General features: G+C 64.2%; 1 protein-coding gene across 2 annotated transcripts; it reads right to left on the bottom strand.

The window, feature by feature from the left end:
* Nucleotides 1–703: 703 nt before the first annotated feature.
* On the bottom strand, nt 704–5,756 carry LOC122234972 (cytochrome P450 11B1, mitochondrial-like). 2 transcript variants are annotated; one of them, XM_042973211.1, is made up of 9 exons: nt 5,518–5,756; nt 4,968–5,123; nt 3,738–3,937; nt 3,405–3,608; nt 3,018–3,172; nt 1,834–2,000; nt 1,327–1,405; nt 1,032–1,229; nt 704–817 (listed from the first exon to the last, which is right to left on the bottom strand). In XM_042973211.1, the coding sequence occupies exons 1-9, from the start codon at nt 5,754–5,756 to the stop codon at nt 704–706; spliced, it is 1,512 nt and encodes a 503-aa protein (XP_042829145.1). The 2 variants fall into 2 exon arrangements, with proteins under 2 accessions (XP_042829145.1, XP_042829147.1); XM_042973213.1 differs by lacking the exon at nt 1,032–1,229.
* Between the last annotated feature and the right edge of the window lie 6,110 nt (nt 5,757–11,866).

The raw sequence follows: 11,866 nt of genomic DNA, 5'->3' as shown, positions 1-11,866 counted from the left end.
CGGCTTCGTTAAAGGGAGCGTGTGGCTGTGCCTGGCTGAGGTGGCTTCTCTGTGGTCACCCTGCAGCCCGCCAGGGGAGATCACCATCCTCCCTGCTTTCAGAGGAGTCTCATGGGCCCAGATGTCCACCTCAGCTGCTCGGTGGCTACTGTAAGAAACAATACTCCTGACCTGCTTACCCAGGCCCTCGGCTGGGTGCTTCAGTCACAGTCCCAGAGCACTGGCAGGGCCGGGAGGAGCCCAAGTGGACTGAGCAGAGCAGGTAGGGGGACGACTCCTGGCCCAGCTTCAAGGTCTAGGCTGGCAAGACCAATGCAGACAAAGAGTCTGGCCTTTGGAGTGGCGGTGAGCAGGACAGGGGCGCCAACCTGTCTGTTCTGCGTGGGGGCGGGTTGAGTACAGAGGGGATATGAGATTGGACAGGCAGGTGGGGGTGGGGGCGGATCTGAAGCCCCTGGAGCTAGTGTTGGGGGCTACGGGGGCCAAGGCCCTCCGATGGTGCTCCTCGCTGGAGAAGGCGCTGGTGGCACTGGGCTCACAGGCAGGACCTGCGGCCAGATTCATCCCCCTGCCCCTCGGTGCGAGGCGCCGGCTGGACAGTGCTGTGGCTCCAGAAGCAGGGTCCGTGGGAGAAAACAAGGGTGGCCGGGGGCAGGCGGAAGGGGGCTGGCAGCACTTCTGGCCCGACGGCGCGGTGACGTGACTAGTTGATGGCCCGGAAGGTGAGGAGGGGGCGGGTGGAGGGCACGAACACGAACTGGTAGGTCATCTTTAAGTCCTCCTGCCTGAGCGTCTCCACCAGGAAGCTTTTCAGCACCTAGGACAGAGGCACGTCAAATGGTCAACCCCGATGTCCCGGTCCACCTTCCCTTGCCTTTCTGGACCCTACCTTTCGGGTCAGGCGCAGCGGAGGAGGAGAGGCCGGTGGTCCCCAAGCAGACCACCCGGCACCCCCAGGCCCCGCCCACCCGCAGGCCACGCCCTGCCCGGTCGCATCCCGTCCCGCCCCCGGGCCACCCAGGCCCCCTCACGTGGTGCAGCAACAGCAGCATCTCTGTCTCTGCCAGGCGCCGCCCCAGGCACTGGCGCAGACCAAAGCCGAAGGCTAGGTGTGGGTATCTGGTGCCAGAGCCCCTGTTGTCCAGCCAGCGCTGGGGATGGTAGCACTCGGGCCTCTCGAACACAGAGGGGTTTCGACCCAGGGAGTAGAGTTGCACCTTGACCAATGTCTGCGGAGAGGTGGGGAGGGGCGGGGTCGGAGGCCCCAGGAGTGAGAAGGTCACGCGGGCTTGGCGTCTGCTGGAGGGGCTGTGGGGCCTCACTCACCCCTGCCGGGATGTGGTAGTTCTGCAGCACCACGTCCGAGGCCACCTTTCGGTCCACAGACATCCCCACGGGGTACAGCCTGCGGATGGGGGCACCCGACAGGGTCCTCAGCTGTCCCTGGGACCCTCGCTTCCCTTCGGCCACCTTCCTATGCCAGGATGCGCCGGCCTGGGGGAGCTGCCAGCCCCCCTCCCGGGTCGCCTCTGGCACCGGGAAGCCTAGATCACGAGGAGCTGCTTCCTTGCACCTCCTGAGTCAGACAAAGTTCTCTGAGCCTGAGCAGCCCCCGGACACGGCGGACACGGCCGAGGATGGTGCCCGGGGCATTGAAGTGGGATCCCAGGGGGAGAAGAGCTCCTATCCGTTTCGGGAGAACAGGACGAGGTACAGGGTGGCATCTTGGGCGAAGCCGCTTCTCAGCCCCAGGACCTGGCCGCAGGCTCCCAGCACTGCTGTCCAGACAGTGGGGCCAGGACAGAGGCGGCAGCCAGGGCCTGCCACACCCACCTCAAGGTCTCCTTGAGGGCCGCCCGCAGCAGGGGCAGCTCCGAGGTTGCGCTCTGGGGATCCTGCGAGATCCTGGCCTCGGCCCCCAGGCTCTCCTGGCGTAGGGCCCGCTGCACTTCAGGGTTTCGAGCCAGCTCAAAGAGAGTCATCAACAGGGGGTAGGCCGTCTGCAGGAGCCACGGGTGCAGGGCTCAGACCTCGGCCCAGGCCACGCACCTCAGCTCCCGGGGCCTCTCCACCCCGGAAGACGGTCCTCCCTTGGGGGTGGGTCGCCTCAGATCCGCGGTGACGTGGACGCCCGGAGGAGGACTCATCCCAGGGATCTGGGACCTCAGGATCTAAAACCTAACACCTGACTCCCTCAGGGAAGGTGTGCCCAGGCTCAGTAAAGAATCAGGCCTTCTCCAGCCCCTTCGAGCCCTGGTTCTCACCCTCCTCTGGGGTCCTTCCTCTCAGGGCTGTGTATGGGGGGGTGTTCTACTGCCCCAAACCGTTGGCACCCAGTAGGATTGTCGCCCGGACACCCGCAGGCAGGTCAGCCCAGACCTTGTGGTCGGAACATGGACGGCCCGCCCCGGCCCCTGAGTCGGCTGCCAATTTGGGGAGTTTCTCCACCGCAGGCCTGCGCCTCTTCTCGGAGCCCCGGGTGCCCGGCCCAGAGCAGGACATCACAGATGCTGGTGCGTGAACCTGGGGTGGAGGGCCAGGAGGCTCTGGCTGCACTCCACACCCTGCGGCCTGCCCCCACCCCCAGGCTGCATGCCATCTGTTCTCTCTTGCACAAGCTGGAGCCCTGTGCGCCCCTTGCTGTCATCCGCCCGTCACCTCCAGAGCATCTCTGACCTGGGGCCAAATGGACTCTGTGCCTGGGAAGGGTTCCTGGCGCAGGCAGCCCTCCAGCTGCATCGCGGCCCTTCCCCTCTTCCCAGGACCCAGGCGACTGAATGGTGTCTGTGCTGCTCATGTCTCTGGGCTCGTCCACCCTGCACTGGGCCTAGAGTGTGGCATCCCACTCGGGGAACTGCAGACCCCTTCCCTTGAGGGTCGGTTCCCGGGCCCCCCACCCTAGGTCAGAGCCTTCTGTCAGCTCAGAACAGGAGCCTGCAGGAGACACGGGCACGGGGGCACGCAGCCTGGGGTCAGGAGGCTCCATGGCCTAGGGCAGGGCTGCTTGCTGTCCTGACCGTGTCCACGCTCCCGGTGGTGAGCTCGATGGAGTTGGCCCAGATGGCTTCGAGGCTCAGGTCCGCGTGCATCAGCAGCTGCCCCACGATGCCGCTGTAGTGCTCCGGGCGGCTGAGGGCCAGCTCCTGGTAGATTTTCTGGATGGCATTGTTGGCTGTGGGGCACGGAGAGACAGGGGCCGGGCACTTCTCCTCACGCCCCTGCCCGTCAGCCCGCCTGCCCCGTGCCAACTGCTCAGGACCGGCGCGGCCCGGACTCACCGCCAAGCCTCTCGGGGCCACAAAGGCCCCCGAGGTGACCTCAGCCCTCCCCCAGCCTGTGGTGACAGGAAACCGGGGACCCTGGTGTCCCTGGCATTCAACGCTTGCCCGGTCTCTGGCCCTCACCATACTGGAAGATGTAGTCCCAGGACTCAAAGTGCTCCTTCCACAGCTGGGTGCTTGTCCAGCGTGATAGGACCCTGGGCATGAACATGAGCTGCGCGGTAGACTTTAACATGGCCTTCAAAGCCCGGAGAAAGTTCAGGCTGGCAGGACTTGGGCTGTGGCCAAGGAGGCCCAGCCGCTCTCCGAAAAGGGCTAGATTGCTGGCTGTGGACAGGGAACGGTTGCTGAGCCCAGGGTGGCCGACAGCGTCACGGGGGCCTCAGCCCCGTCCCCGGCCGGTCCCGGCTTCCCCGAGCCCTGACCCCCCTTCCCTCCCACCCTGACCCCGCGGACCTTCTACGGTGTAGTAGAGGATGCTGGGCTGGATGTCCACGGTCAGACTCCCCCGGGCATTCTGCAGCACTCGCGACTTCAGGGCCTTCGAGAAATCCCTTGCCACCCAGTCCACCATGGGCAGGTACTTCTGGACGGCCTGAGGCGACAGCACGTCTGGGTTCAGCTTCAGTCGGTTCGTGCGCCATTCGGGCCCGTTTCTGTAGAGCAGAGAGAGGCGCTTCAGGGGAGCCCGAGTCAGCAGCCTGGGGCCAGCCCTGGACCCATCTTCCTCGTCTCCAAGGGGAAGGGGCGAGGCAGGGAGCGGCCCGCTGGTCCCAGGGGGCAGGCCGCCTGCCTGGGGGCGTGAGCGCCAGCCCTTTCCCTCAGGGAGGCCTTGTGTGCTGGGCCCAGGGTGCCCCCGTGGAAGGTGGGGCCGAGCCCAGAACTTCTGCCTGGCAGCGCCGCCTGGGTTCGTGGAGTTTGTTCACGCACACCGGCGGGCCCCTTGGCTGGCACGTCAGCAGCTGTCCGGGCTGGGCTCTCCCTGTCCCTGAAGGCAGGGGAGAGGTGGGCCAGCCAGCTCCAGAGTGAGGGGCCCCCGCAACCTTCTCCTTCCAACCCTCCCTGCTCTGAGAATGATGCTTCTGGGCCGGTCCCATGTCCCCTGTCCACCCAAGAGGATACACACACACACACACACACACACGCACGCGCGCACACACACACACACGCACACACACACACGTGCTCACACACACACCCACCTACAGCTTAGCTCCTGGGCAAAGGTGCCTTCTTCCCCCGTCCCCCTTCTCCCCAAGCCCCCCTCCCCAGCCCCGGCCTCTCTCCTCCTCAGCCACCTGGGCTCTAGTCAATGCCAGTGGGTCCTCAGGCCCCAGCACATGCTGACACGTTCCCGAGCCCCTAGCCCCGACTCTCCTCCCCGCTGCCCTGGGCTTCCCGCCCTGACCTGTAGGAAGGGAGAAGCCCACCCCGCACGGGGAGTCCGCGGAGGCCTGTGCAGCCTGGGGGCTCCCTGATGGCAGCGATCATCCGTCCTCCTCTCTGAGGCCGTGGCCCCGCTGCCCCTCCTCAGCCCCAGGACACATATGATCCCCAAGGGGTGGGCACCCAGCGGGAGCCGGCGGCCGCTCTCCCGTCCCAAACTGGACGGGCCTTGGGCAGGCCCGCTTGCCATCAGCCCTGCCCCGGCCCTCCCCGCCCCTGCCCGCCCAGACTCCCTCTCACAGCAAGAACACGCCACATTTGTGCCCTCGATGCTGTCGGTAGGCCAGCCAGGGGTCCAGGGGCGGCCGCCACGGTTGATGGCCGTCCACTTGCTGTAGCCTCTGCACATCCTCGGGCAGCATCAGGAGCACCATGCGTGTCCCTCCCACGTCATACCTGTGGGACGAAGCTCAGAGCCCTGCTGGGGGACCCGTGCCTTCCCCCAGGCCTCACTGTGCAGGACCAAGGCGGCCCGTCTCCCACGGGCCTGTCCCTTCTCCCGGACTGGGCCTCTCCCGGAGCGGGCAGTCCCTCCCGCGGTCTGACCCAAGCCTCTCCTGCTCTGCTGTCCGCGCTCTGCCCTCTCAGCCGCGGCCAGGGAGTGCTCCCTCCTCCCCAAGAGCCGCAGTCTCCAGGTGCCGGGCCCAGACCCCCCGCCCCCGCTGCTCGGCACCCACCCCGCCTCCCCGGGGACGCAGAGCACAGGCGGCAGTGCGCCTGGCCCGGACTCCCCAGCCGCTAGGGAGAGCCGCACAGGTGCTGTGGCTGAGGTGGGCGGGGAGGCCTTTACCTGAAAATGGGCCCCAGCTCCTGGAAGAGCTGGTGCACCTCCAGGTGAAGGTTCTCCAGGCGCCGCTCCTTCCAGATCTGCAGCAACCTCGTCCACTTGTTGCCGGGACAGCGCGGTATGGCTTCGAAGGGCAGCACCGCCTTGGGGGCCGGAGCGGCTCCGGCGCCCGGTGCGCGTGCCCTGCCCGGGGACGGCCAGGGCCCTGCCAGCCACACTCGTGCCTTTGCCCCGAACGCCATCCTGCTGCTCCCTCCGCCCCCCGTCAGCGCAATTCTTTTATCTTGCTGGAGGCCTGGGCCTGCGGCCTGATCGCGTCATGGGAGAAGTTGTCCCTGGACCAGGCCAGGAAGCCCGGAGCGGGGGTCAGGGCTGGAGGCCTCCAGAAGAGACGGATGGGCACCTTGTGCCACGATTGCGCAAGGCCTGCTGGCTGCTGGATGTGGAGAGCAGGGCAGGGTCTGGATCGGGGGCCGAGTGGGGCTGGCGGGGTGGTGAGCACTTCCCTCCTCCCCGGTGGGGGAAGGCAGCAAGATGGGTGGGGCCCCTTATCTGATCGAGAGACGCAGGGGCCTGCGCTGCTCTCCTCTCCTTTCTACAAGGACCAGAGCAGGAAGCAGTGGGCAGCCATGAGTCCCACAGACCTACGTGCCTTCTGTCCGCTCTTCCCAGATCACAGGCTGGGTGCAGGGAACGCCCACGTGAGCCGACAAGGGTGCCGGCCCGTGAGGGCTTTCAGGGCACTTAGGGGACTCCAGCGACCCAACTGTGGGTGGCACCCATGTGGCTGGCACCCCGTCTGGCTGGCTCTGCTGCCTCAGCTCTGGCGCAGCGAATGCCCAGGACTCGAGCAAGCCACTCCTCAGGCGGGGAAATGAGGCACCGCTTGCCCGGCCCCCGTGTGGCCCCCCGCAGGGGCGGCGCTCAGTGCCCAGGCCCTCCTTTCTCACCCGGAAGCCTGCGCTCAGGGGTGCGGACCCAGAGCTCAGGCCAGTGGCGGGAGGATGCAGTCCACAATGGGGGCTGTGGGCGTGGGCTCCCACCCTCTGGAGGGTGGATCCCGGGTTTGGGGTCCCAGGGCACCTCACCCACGTCAGGCGGGGTTCCCCCGAGGTGGCTCTGGCCATCATCGTTCCCGTTTCCAGATGAGGGGACACAAGCCCTGGGTTCCTGCCACCCCCAGGGCCCCCACTGTGTCACAGGGGCCCCGCGGCCCTGGCTCCTGCTGGGCCCCCAGCCCTGACCGTGATTTGGGGAGGGGGCGATGGGGCAGCCGCAGCTGGGGCTCTGGAGGCAGCATGGAGGCTGCGTGCGGGTGTCGGTGGGAAGGGCCAAGATCTGAGTGTCTTCAACGTTACTTCAGTGGGATCCTGTCCCTGCTCCAGTCATTGCCCCGGGGAGTCTTCGGCGGGGCGAGGAGTCACGACTGCCCTGGCCCCTTCAGCAAGCTGCCACGTGCGCGTGCCTCAGCCCCGAACGGTGGACAAGCCTTGCTTAGGCAGAGACGCAGGCTGAAGCCACAGCGGCCCAGGCCAAGCCGGCCCCGCCTGCTGCCGACCCTCCACCCCCAGCGGCGGCCCAGGCGGCGGAAGTCGTGGGCGCCCTCTGGAGGCCCGCGGGCCAACTGCAGCCGCGCCTCGGGCCCCGCCCCCAGCGGGGACTGTCCCCGCCCCCCGTCGTCTGCCCACCGCGGGTCCAGGCGGCCCCTCTTCTGGAAGCGCCGCGCTTAAGGGGCCCTGGGATCCAGCGGCTTCCACGCACGTATTTCCACTGCATTACGCTGCCAACAAGAGTGTGGGCGATAGGAAAAGCCGGCGGAAGTGGGGACCACCGGCCAAGGCCCAGTCGGGGAGCACGGTCTCTGAGGCGGTGCGTTCCCACCGCTGAATTTGCAGGGTTGGAAACGAGTGCGTGCACCCGTCCTTCCGCGCTGTAGTGAGCAGGAGCCGCCACGGGACGTGGCGCAGGAGAAGCGCGCCATCGTGTCCGGGCACACAGCGGGCTTCCCAACGCGAGTGGGGAGCGCTGTCCCAGGGCCCACGTGGGAAGGACGCGCGACCGTGGAGGGTCAGGTGACAGGACGGCACTGAGGGACAAGAGACACGTCTCAGAAGCTCACAACAGCACGACACACTTCGCCTGGTTTCCAGCACGGCTGAAGTGCAGACAATGCAATGCACCAAATAACGGCCGTTTACCACCAGGCCCCAAGGCCTGGGAGAGACAGGGACTGAGTGATGGGGCCTGGTGTTGGGGGACAGGAAGACGGGTTCCCTGGGGATGTGCAGCTAGACGTGCGTTGCTACTTGTTTGTGTTCTAGGGCTTTCCTTCCCTGTCGTCCCTCCCCATGTCTCATATCATCCCAGAAAAAGGAAGCTTTGTGAGCAGAAATAGCCCGGTCTCCCCGCCCCTGCCCCTCGAGGCCTTGGGAAGCCCCGTGGTTCTGCCTGCCAGTTCCGCCCAGGCCCCCATTCCCTCCATTTCCGGCGGTTTGCTGCCTTCTGTATCGGACTGTTCCTTTCTGTTTCCAGATATTCCAGTCTCTGTATTTCCCATCTCCTTTTATCTGTGAGTTTCATTAATCTGCTCAGCTTTGTGAACATTAGTGAAGGGAAACTCACTAAAGTGGACTCCAGAAGCCAGAGGGGGATACGGATGGGGAGCCCCCTCCAAGTCAGCCTCTAGCCTCCGGAGGGAGTCATCACCTCCGCACCCAGCAGAGAAAGGTGGCCACTGTCTCTGAGAAATCCACCACCCCTGCAACTCAGCTGCTAGAGACCTCATCACCCTGCACCCCTGCTGGTCTCCAGTGGACTTTCCTTCAGAACAGCCCCCCCAAATCCCTCCTTGTTTGCTATGAAAGAAGGCTCCTCCCCTTTGTGGGATCGCCTCCAGTTCTGCTGCAGCTTAGCTGTCCTGAGTGGCCATCCTCTGAATACACCCATTTTGCTGGTAAAGTTAACTGCTTGGCGGTTAATGGCTGAAATTCCGGTGTCTTACTCTTCATCTATGTGTAATATGGTGTTTCTTTATCCATCACGTTTCTACACTCAACTGTCAGATTTCTCACTCCTAAGGAGTTCTCTTCGGATTTTTTTTTTCTTTCCGTGAAATCCCCCTAATATTTCTAAAAAATATTAAAGTTTATTTTGAGAGAGAGAGAGAGAGAGAGAGAGAGCGCGCACGTACAAGGGGGTAGGGGAAGATAGAGGGAGAGACAGAATCCCAAGCAGGCTCCACGCCATCAGTGCAGAGCCGGATGTGGGGCTTGAACTCAGGGAGCGTGAGATCATGACCTGAGCTGAAACCAAGAGTCAGACGCTTAAGCAACCAAGCCACCCAGGTGTCCCTTTTGTGTATTGTAAATTTTAATATTTTAGCAGGAATTTATGAGGTAATAACTGGAAAGGTTCTATGAATTCTGAGTTTTAAGTGTTTATTTTAGGTAAATTAAATTATTGAAAAACTTTTACTAAATATTCAAATTTCCTTCTATTTCAGAATTTTAAAAACATCATAATAAGTGAATGGTGATGATCTATGGCTATTACCGTTCATTCTCGAATTACAGCGATAGACATCTTTGCGTAAGATTGAACCATTCTTACATTTCTGGGGAAAACTGTACTTGCGCGGAACCTATCGCTACTTCATTCACTTGGGTTTAGCAGCTAATGGTATTTTTGGTTCACCATTTGTTGGCCTCCAACTTTCTTGGACCATTTTTGTCTCGTGGTCCTATCCATCCCGTAAAGGGAATGAGCTGGTAGGCGCTATCTAAGTGCTTGGGACAGAATGACATTTGAGACAGACGGACATGCTTGTTCGAAGAGCAGAGGCCTCAGAGGGCCTGTGGGTTCAGGGATGTGCCACCAGCTCCGTGGGCATCAGGGGAGGCGGCCCCGGCCGTGTCCGCAGCGCAAGATCTGGACTCCACACTCCCCAGCTCCTCCCGTGAGCCTCTGTGTGACCCGTGGCGTCCGGCCACCGGAGGACGGGGACTGGCAGCTTGTGGCGCTTCAGAGACTCGTTCCCCTCGGAAGAGCACTGCCTAGACTCCACGGGGACCCTCGACGTCGCCTTCGTGTGTGTTTGCAGGGCCTACGCACAGGCGCTGGATTTTCCACGCAGGCGCATCTGGGCGTGTATACATTTGCCAGCGGGACAGCGGGGGCATTGACGCACCGGCCCCCAGGCGCAGGCGCACTCAGCGGGGGGACCTGCGGGCCCAGGGGCTCTCCGCAGAGCGCGCCTCCCTGTGACCACACAGTCTGGGCCGCGGACCTCTGCACGCCCTTCACGTGAACAAGAAACGACACCTGTCCCCCTCGTTGCAGCCACCGTGCTTGGGGGCTCCGTGTCGCCTACACCACACGCGTTCTGGGGCCCGGCGGCCCCCCGCAGCAGAGCCATTTGGTGACCACCCGTCCCCTCCCCGTGAGGTGAGCCCTCACCTCTTGCCAGTGCCCGTGGCCCCCTTCCCCTCGTGCTCCGCCTCCGATCACGGCCAATACACGGCTCTGCGCCTGCACGCGGTCGCCACCGCCTGGCCCTGGGCCGGTCACTTTGCTCCGCCCTCCTCATTTAGCCGGCGGGTGTCCACGGGACATTACTCAGCCGCTCTCCCGAGACCACCCGCACTTCGCTCGGCCCGAGGCCTGGGGGATTAGCTCCCACCCACGTGTCACCCGGCCACCCGCGCGCGCGGCCCTCCCTCCTCTAGGAGGAGGGCTCCCGGGGAAACCCACCAGCAGGCGCTTCCGGGTCTCAGCCACCACCCCGCCTGTTCCCGCCTCTTCAGGCCTCCCATCCGGGGCTCCGACGCCCTCGTGTTTACCTTCTGACCCTGGCACCTGTGTTGACCCTGGATCTCTTTTTCTGAGCAACCTGTGCATCGCCTCCCTTCCGCACTCTCCCAGACGACAATCTACCACACTGGGGACAATATACCTCAACTCACCGTCCCCCCTCCTCCTCCCTCCTCCCCTGTCCCCTCCTCTTCCTCTCCACTCCTCCCCCTCTCCCTCCTCCCCCTCCCCATCCTCTCCCCCTTCCTCCTCCCCCTCCCCCTCCTCCACCTCCTCCTCCCCCCCTCCTCCCTCTCCTCCCCCTCCTCCAAGACCTTCATGCTTCGCCCACCAGCACCATCAGGTCAGTGAAAGCTGTCCCCATCGGCTCACCAAACCCCTGCCAGTTCCAGCTGTAGGGCTTCTCCAGACGCCCACTTCTGGGCTCCCTGCCGTCTTACACAGCGTGTTCCTGGCCTGTCTTTGAAGACACTCCACCATCAGGTGGCCGGGCCAAGTCCTGCGTGGGGGTGACGTCCCGCCTCTCTTGCTCTTTGTGGGGAGGCGCCCACTCTTGCCTGCCCTTACAGAACAGGGGCCCCCCAGCTCCAGTCCCAGGCTGTGAGTTCGGGCAGCTGGGGAACGCTGTTCCTGGGGACGAGCGTGAGCGGCAGGACGCGAGCACACAGCCTGTGCCGGGGAAAGGGACCTGCACACGGTAGGAGGTGACAGACGCTGTTTGAAATCCTCTCCACTCCTGGAGTTGCGGGTCAACCCTCGGGGGGCCGCCCTCTGCACCGGCCTCCAGGATGCATTTAGGCCTCTGCCATGGAGGGTTCAGACGTGACAGAGACGGGCCTCGTCCGTGCCTCAGGGATGGCCCAGAAACCATCCATGCCCTGCCCCATGCTGCCCCCTTCTGGGGCCACGGAGACTCTTTCTGGAAGGTTCCCAGGGTGCCACGCCCCTGGGCCAGCCGTGTCCCTGGGTCAGCCCTGTTAGAGCAGGTGGGGAGGGGGCGAGGAGAGGAAGGTGAAGGAGGGAGGTGCTCAGTGCAGCCGCCACAGGGAGTCAACCCGGGGGCAGGAGAAGAAAGCCCTTGTCTTCTACAGACGGGGAGTGTGACCCTCACACCTCTTTGGCGGCTGCAGCTCAGCTGAGAAATGAAAAGCGGACCCTGCTGCCCAATCCCTGGCCCGAGGCTCACGTGTTGGTCGAAGGCACGTGGGCGAACCTGTGAGGCCAGGCACCTGTGCCAGTCGCTGGGCGAAGTCCGAGTTCATCCACAGGATCCCTGATGTGGGAGGAGCTGAGCCAGAGCAGCCATGGTGCCGCCCCCGTCAGAGGAGGGCCGTCCCTGGGACCACGTCCCCGCACCCCGTGCCCTGCCCAGGAGCCCTTCCCTGCTGGCGTCTCCCGCCCACTGCATCCTGTCTTCCCACCGACCCCGATCCTGCAAAGGCCGGGAGCCTCCGAGCGCTTCCCTTGGCGGGTGACACTCAGGCCCCACGGCAGTGCTGAAACCCTCCGAGACGGACAGAAGGAGAGAGCGTCGGCCACGAAC

Source organism: Panthera tigris, chromosome F2, assembly GCF_018350195.1.
Source record: "Panthera tigris isolate Pti1 chromosome F2, P.tigris_Pti1_mat1.1, whole genome shotgun sequence".
NCBI lineage: Eukaryota > Metazoa > Chordata > Mammalia > Carnivora > Felidae > Panthera > Panthera tigris.
The sequence above is the reverse complement of the archived record's forward strand: the minus strand, read 5'-3'. Positions and strand labels throughout refer to the sequence as shown.

Excerpts from the sequence above, each read along its gene's own strand:
- LOC122234972 (XM_042973211.1), bottom strand. The coding sequence starts at position 5,756 with ATGGCGTTCGGGGCAAAGGCACGAGTGTGGCTGGCAGGGCCCTGGCCG. Across the intron at positions 1,406-1,833 it reads GCCCTCAAGGAGACCTTGAG|GCTGTACCCCGTGGGGATGT; the intron begins GTGGGTGTGGCA and ends CCCCATCCGCAG. Across the intron at positions 1,230-1,326 it reads ACTACCACATCCCGGCAGGG|ACATTGGTCAAGGTGCAACT; the intron begins GTGAGTGAGGCC and ends ACCTCTCCGCAG.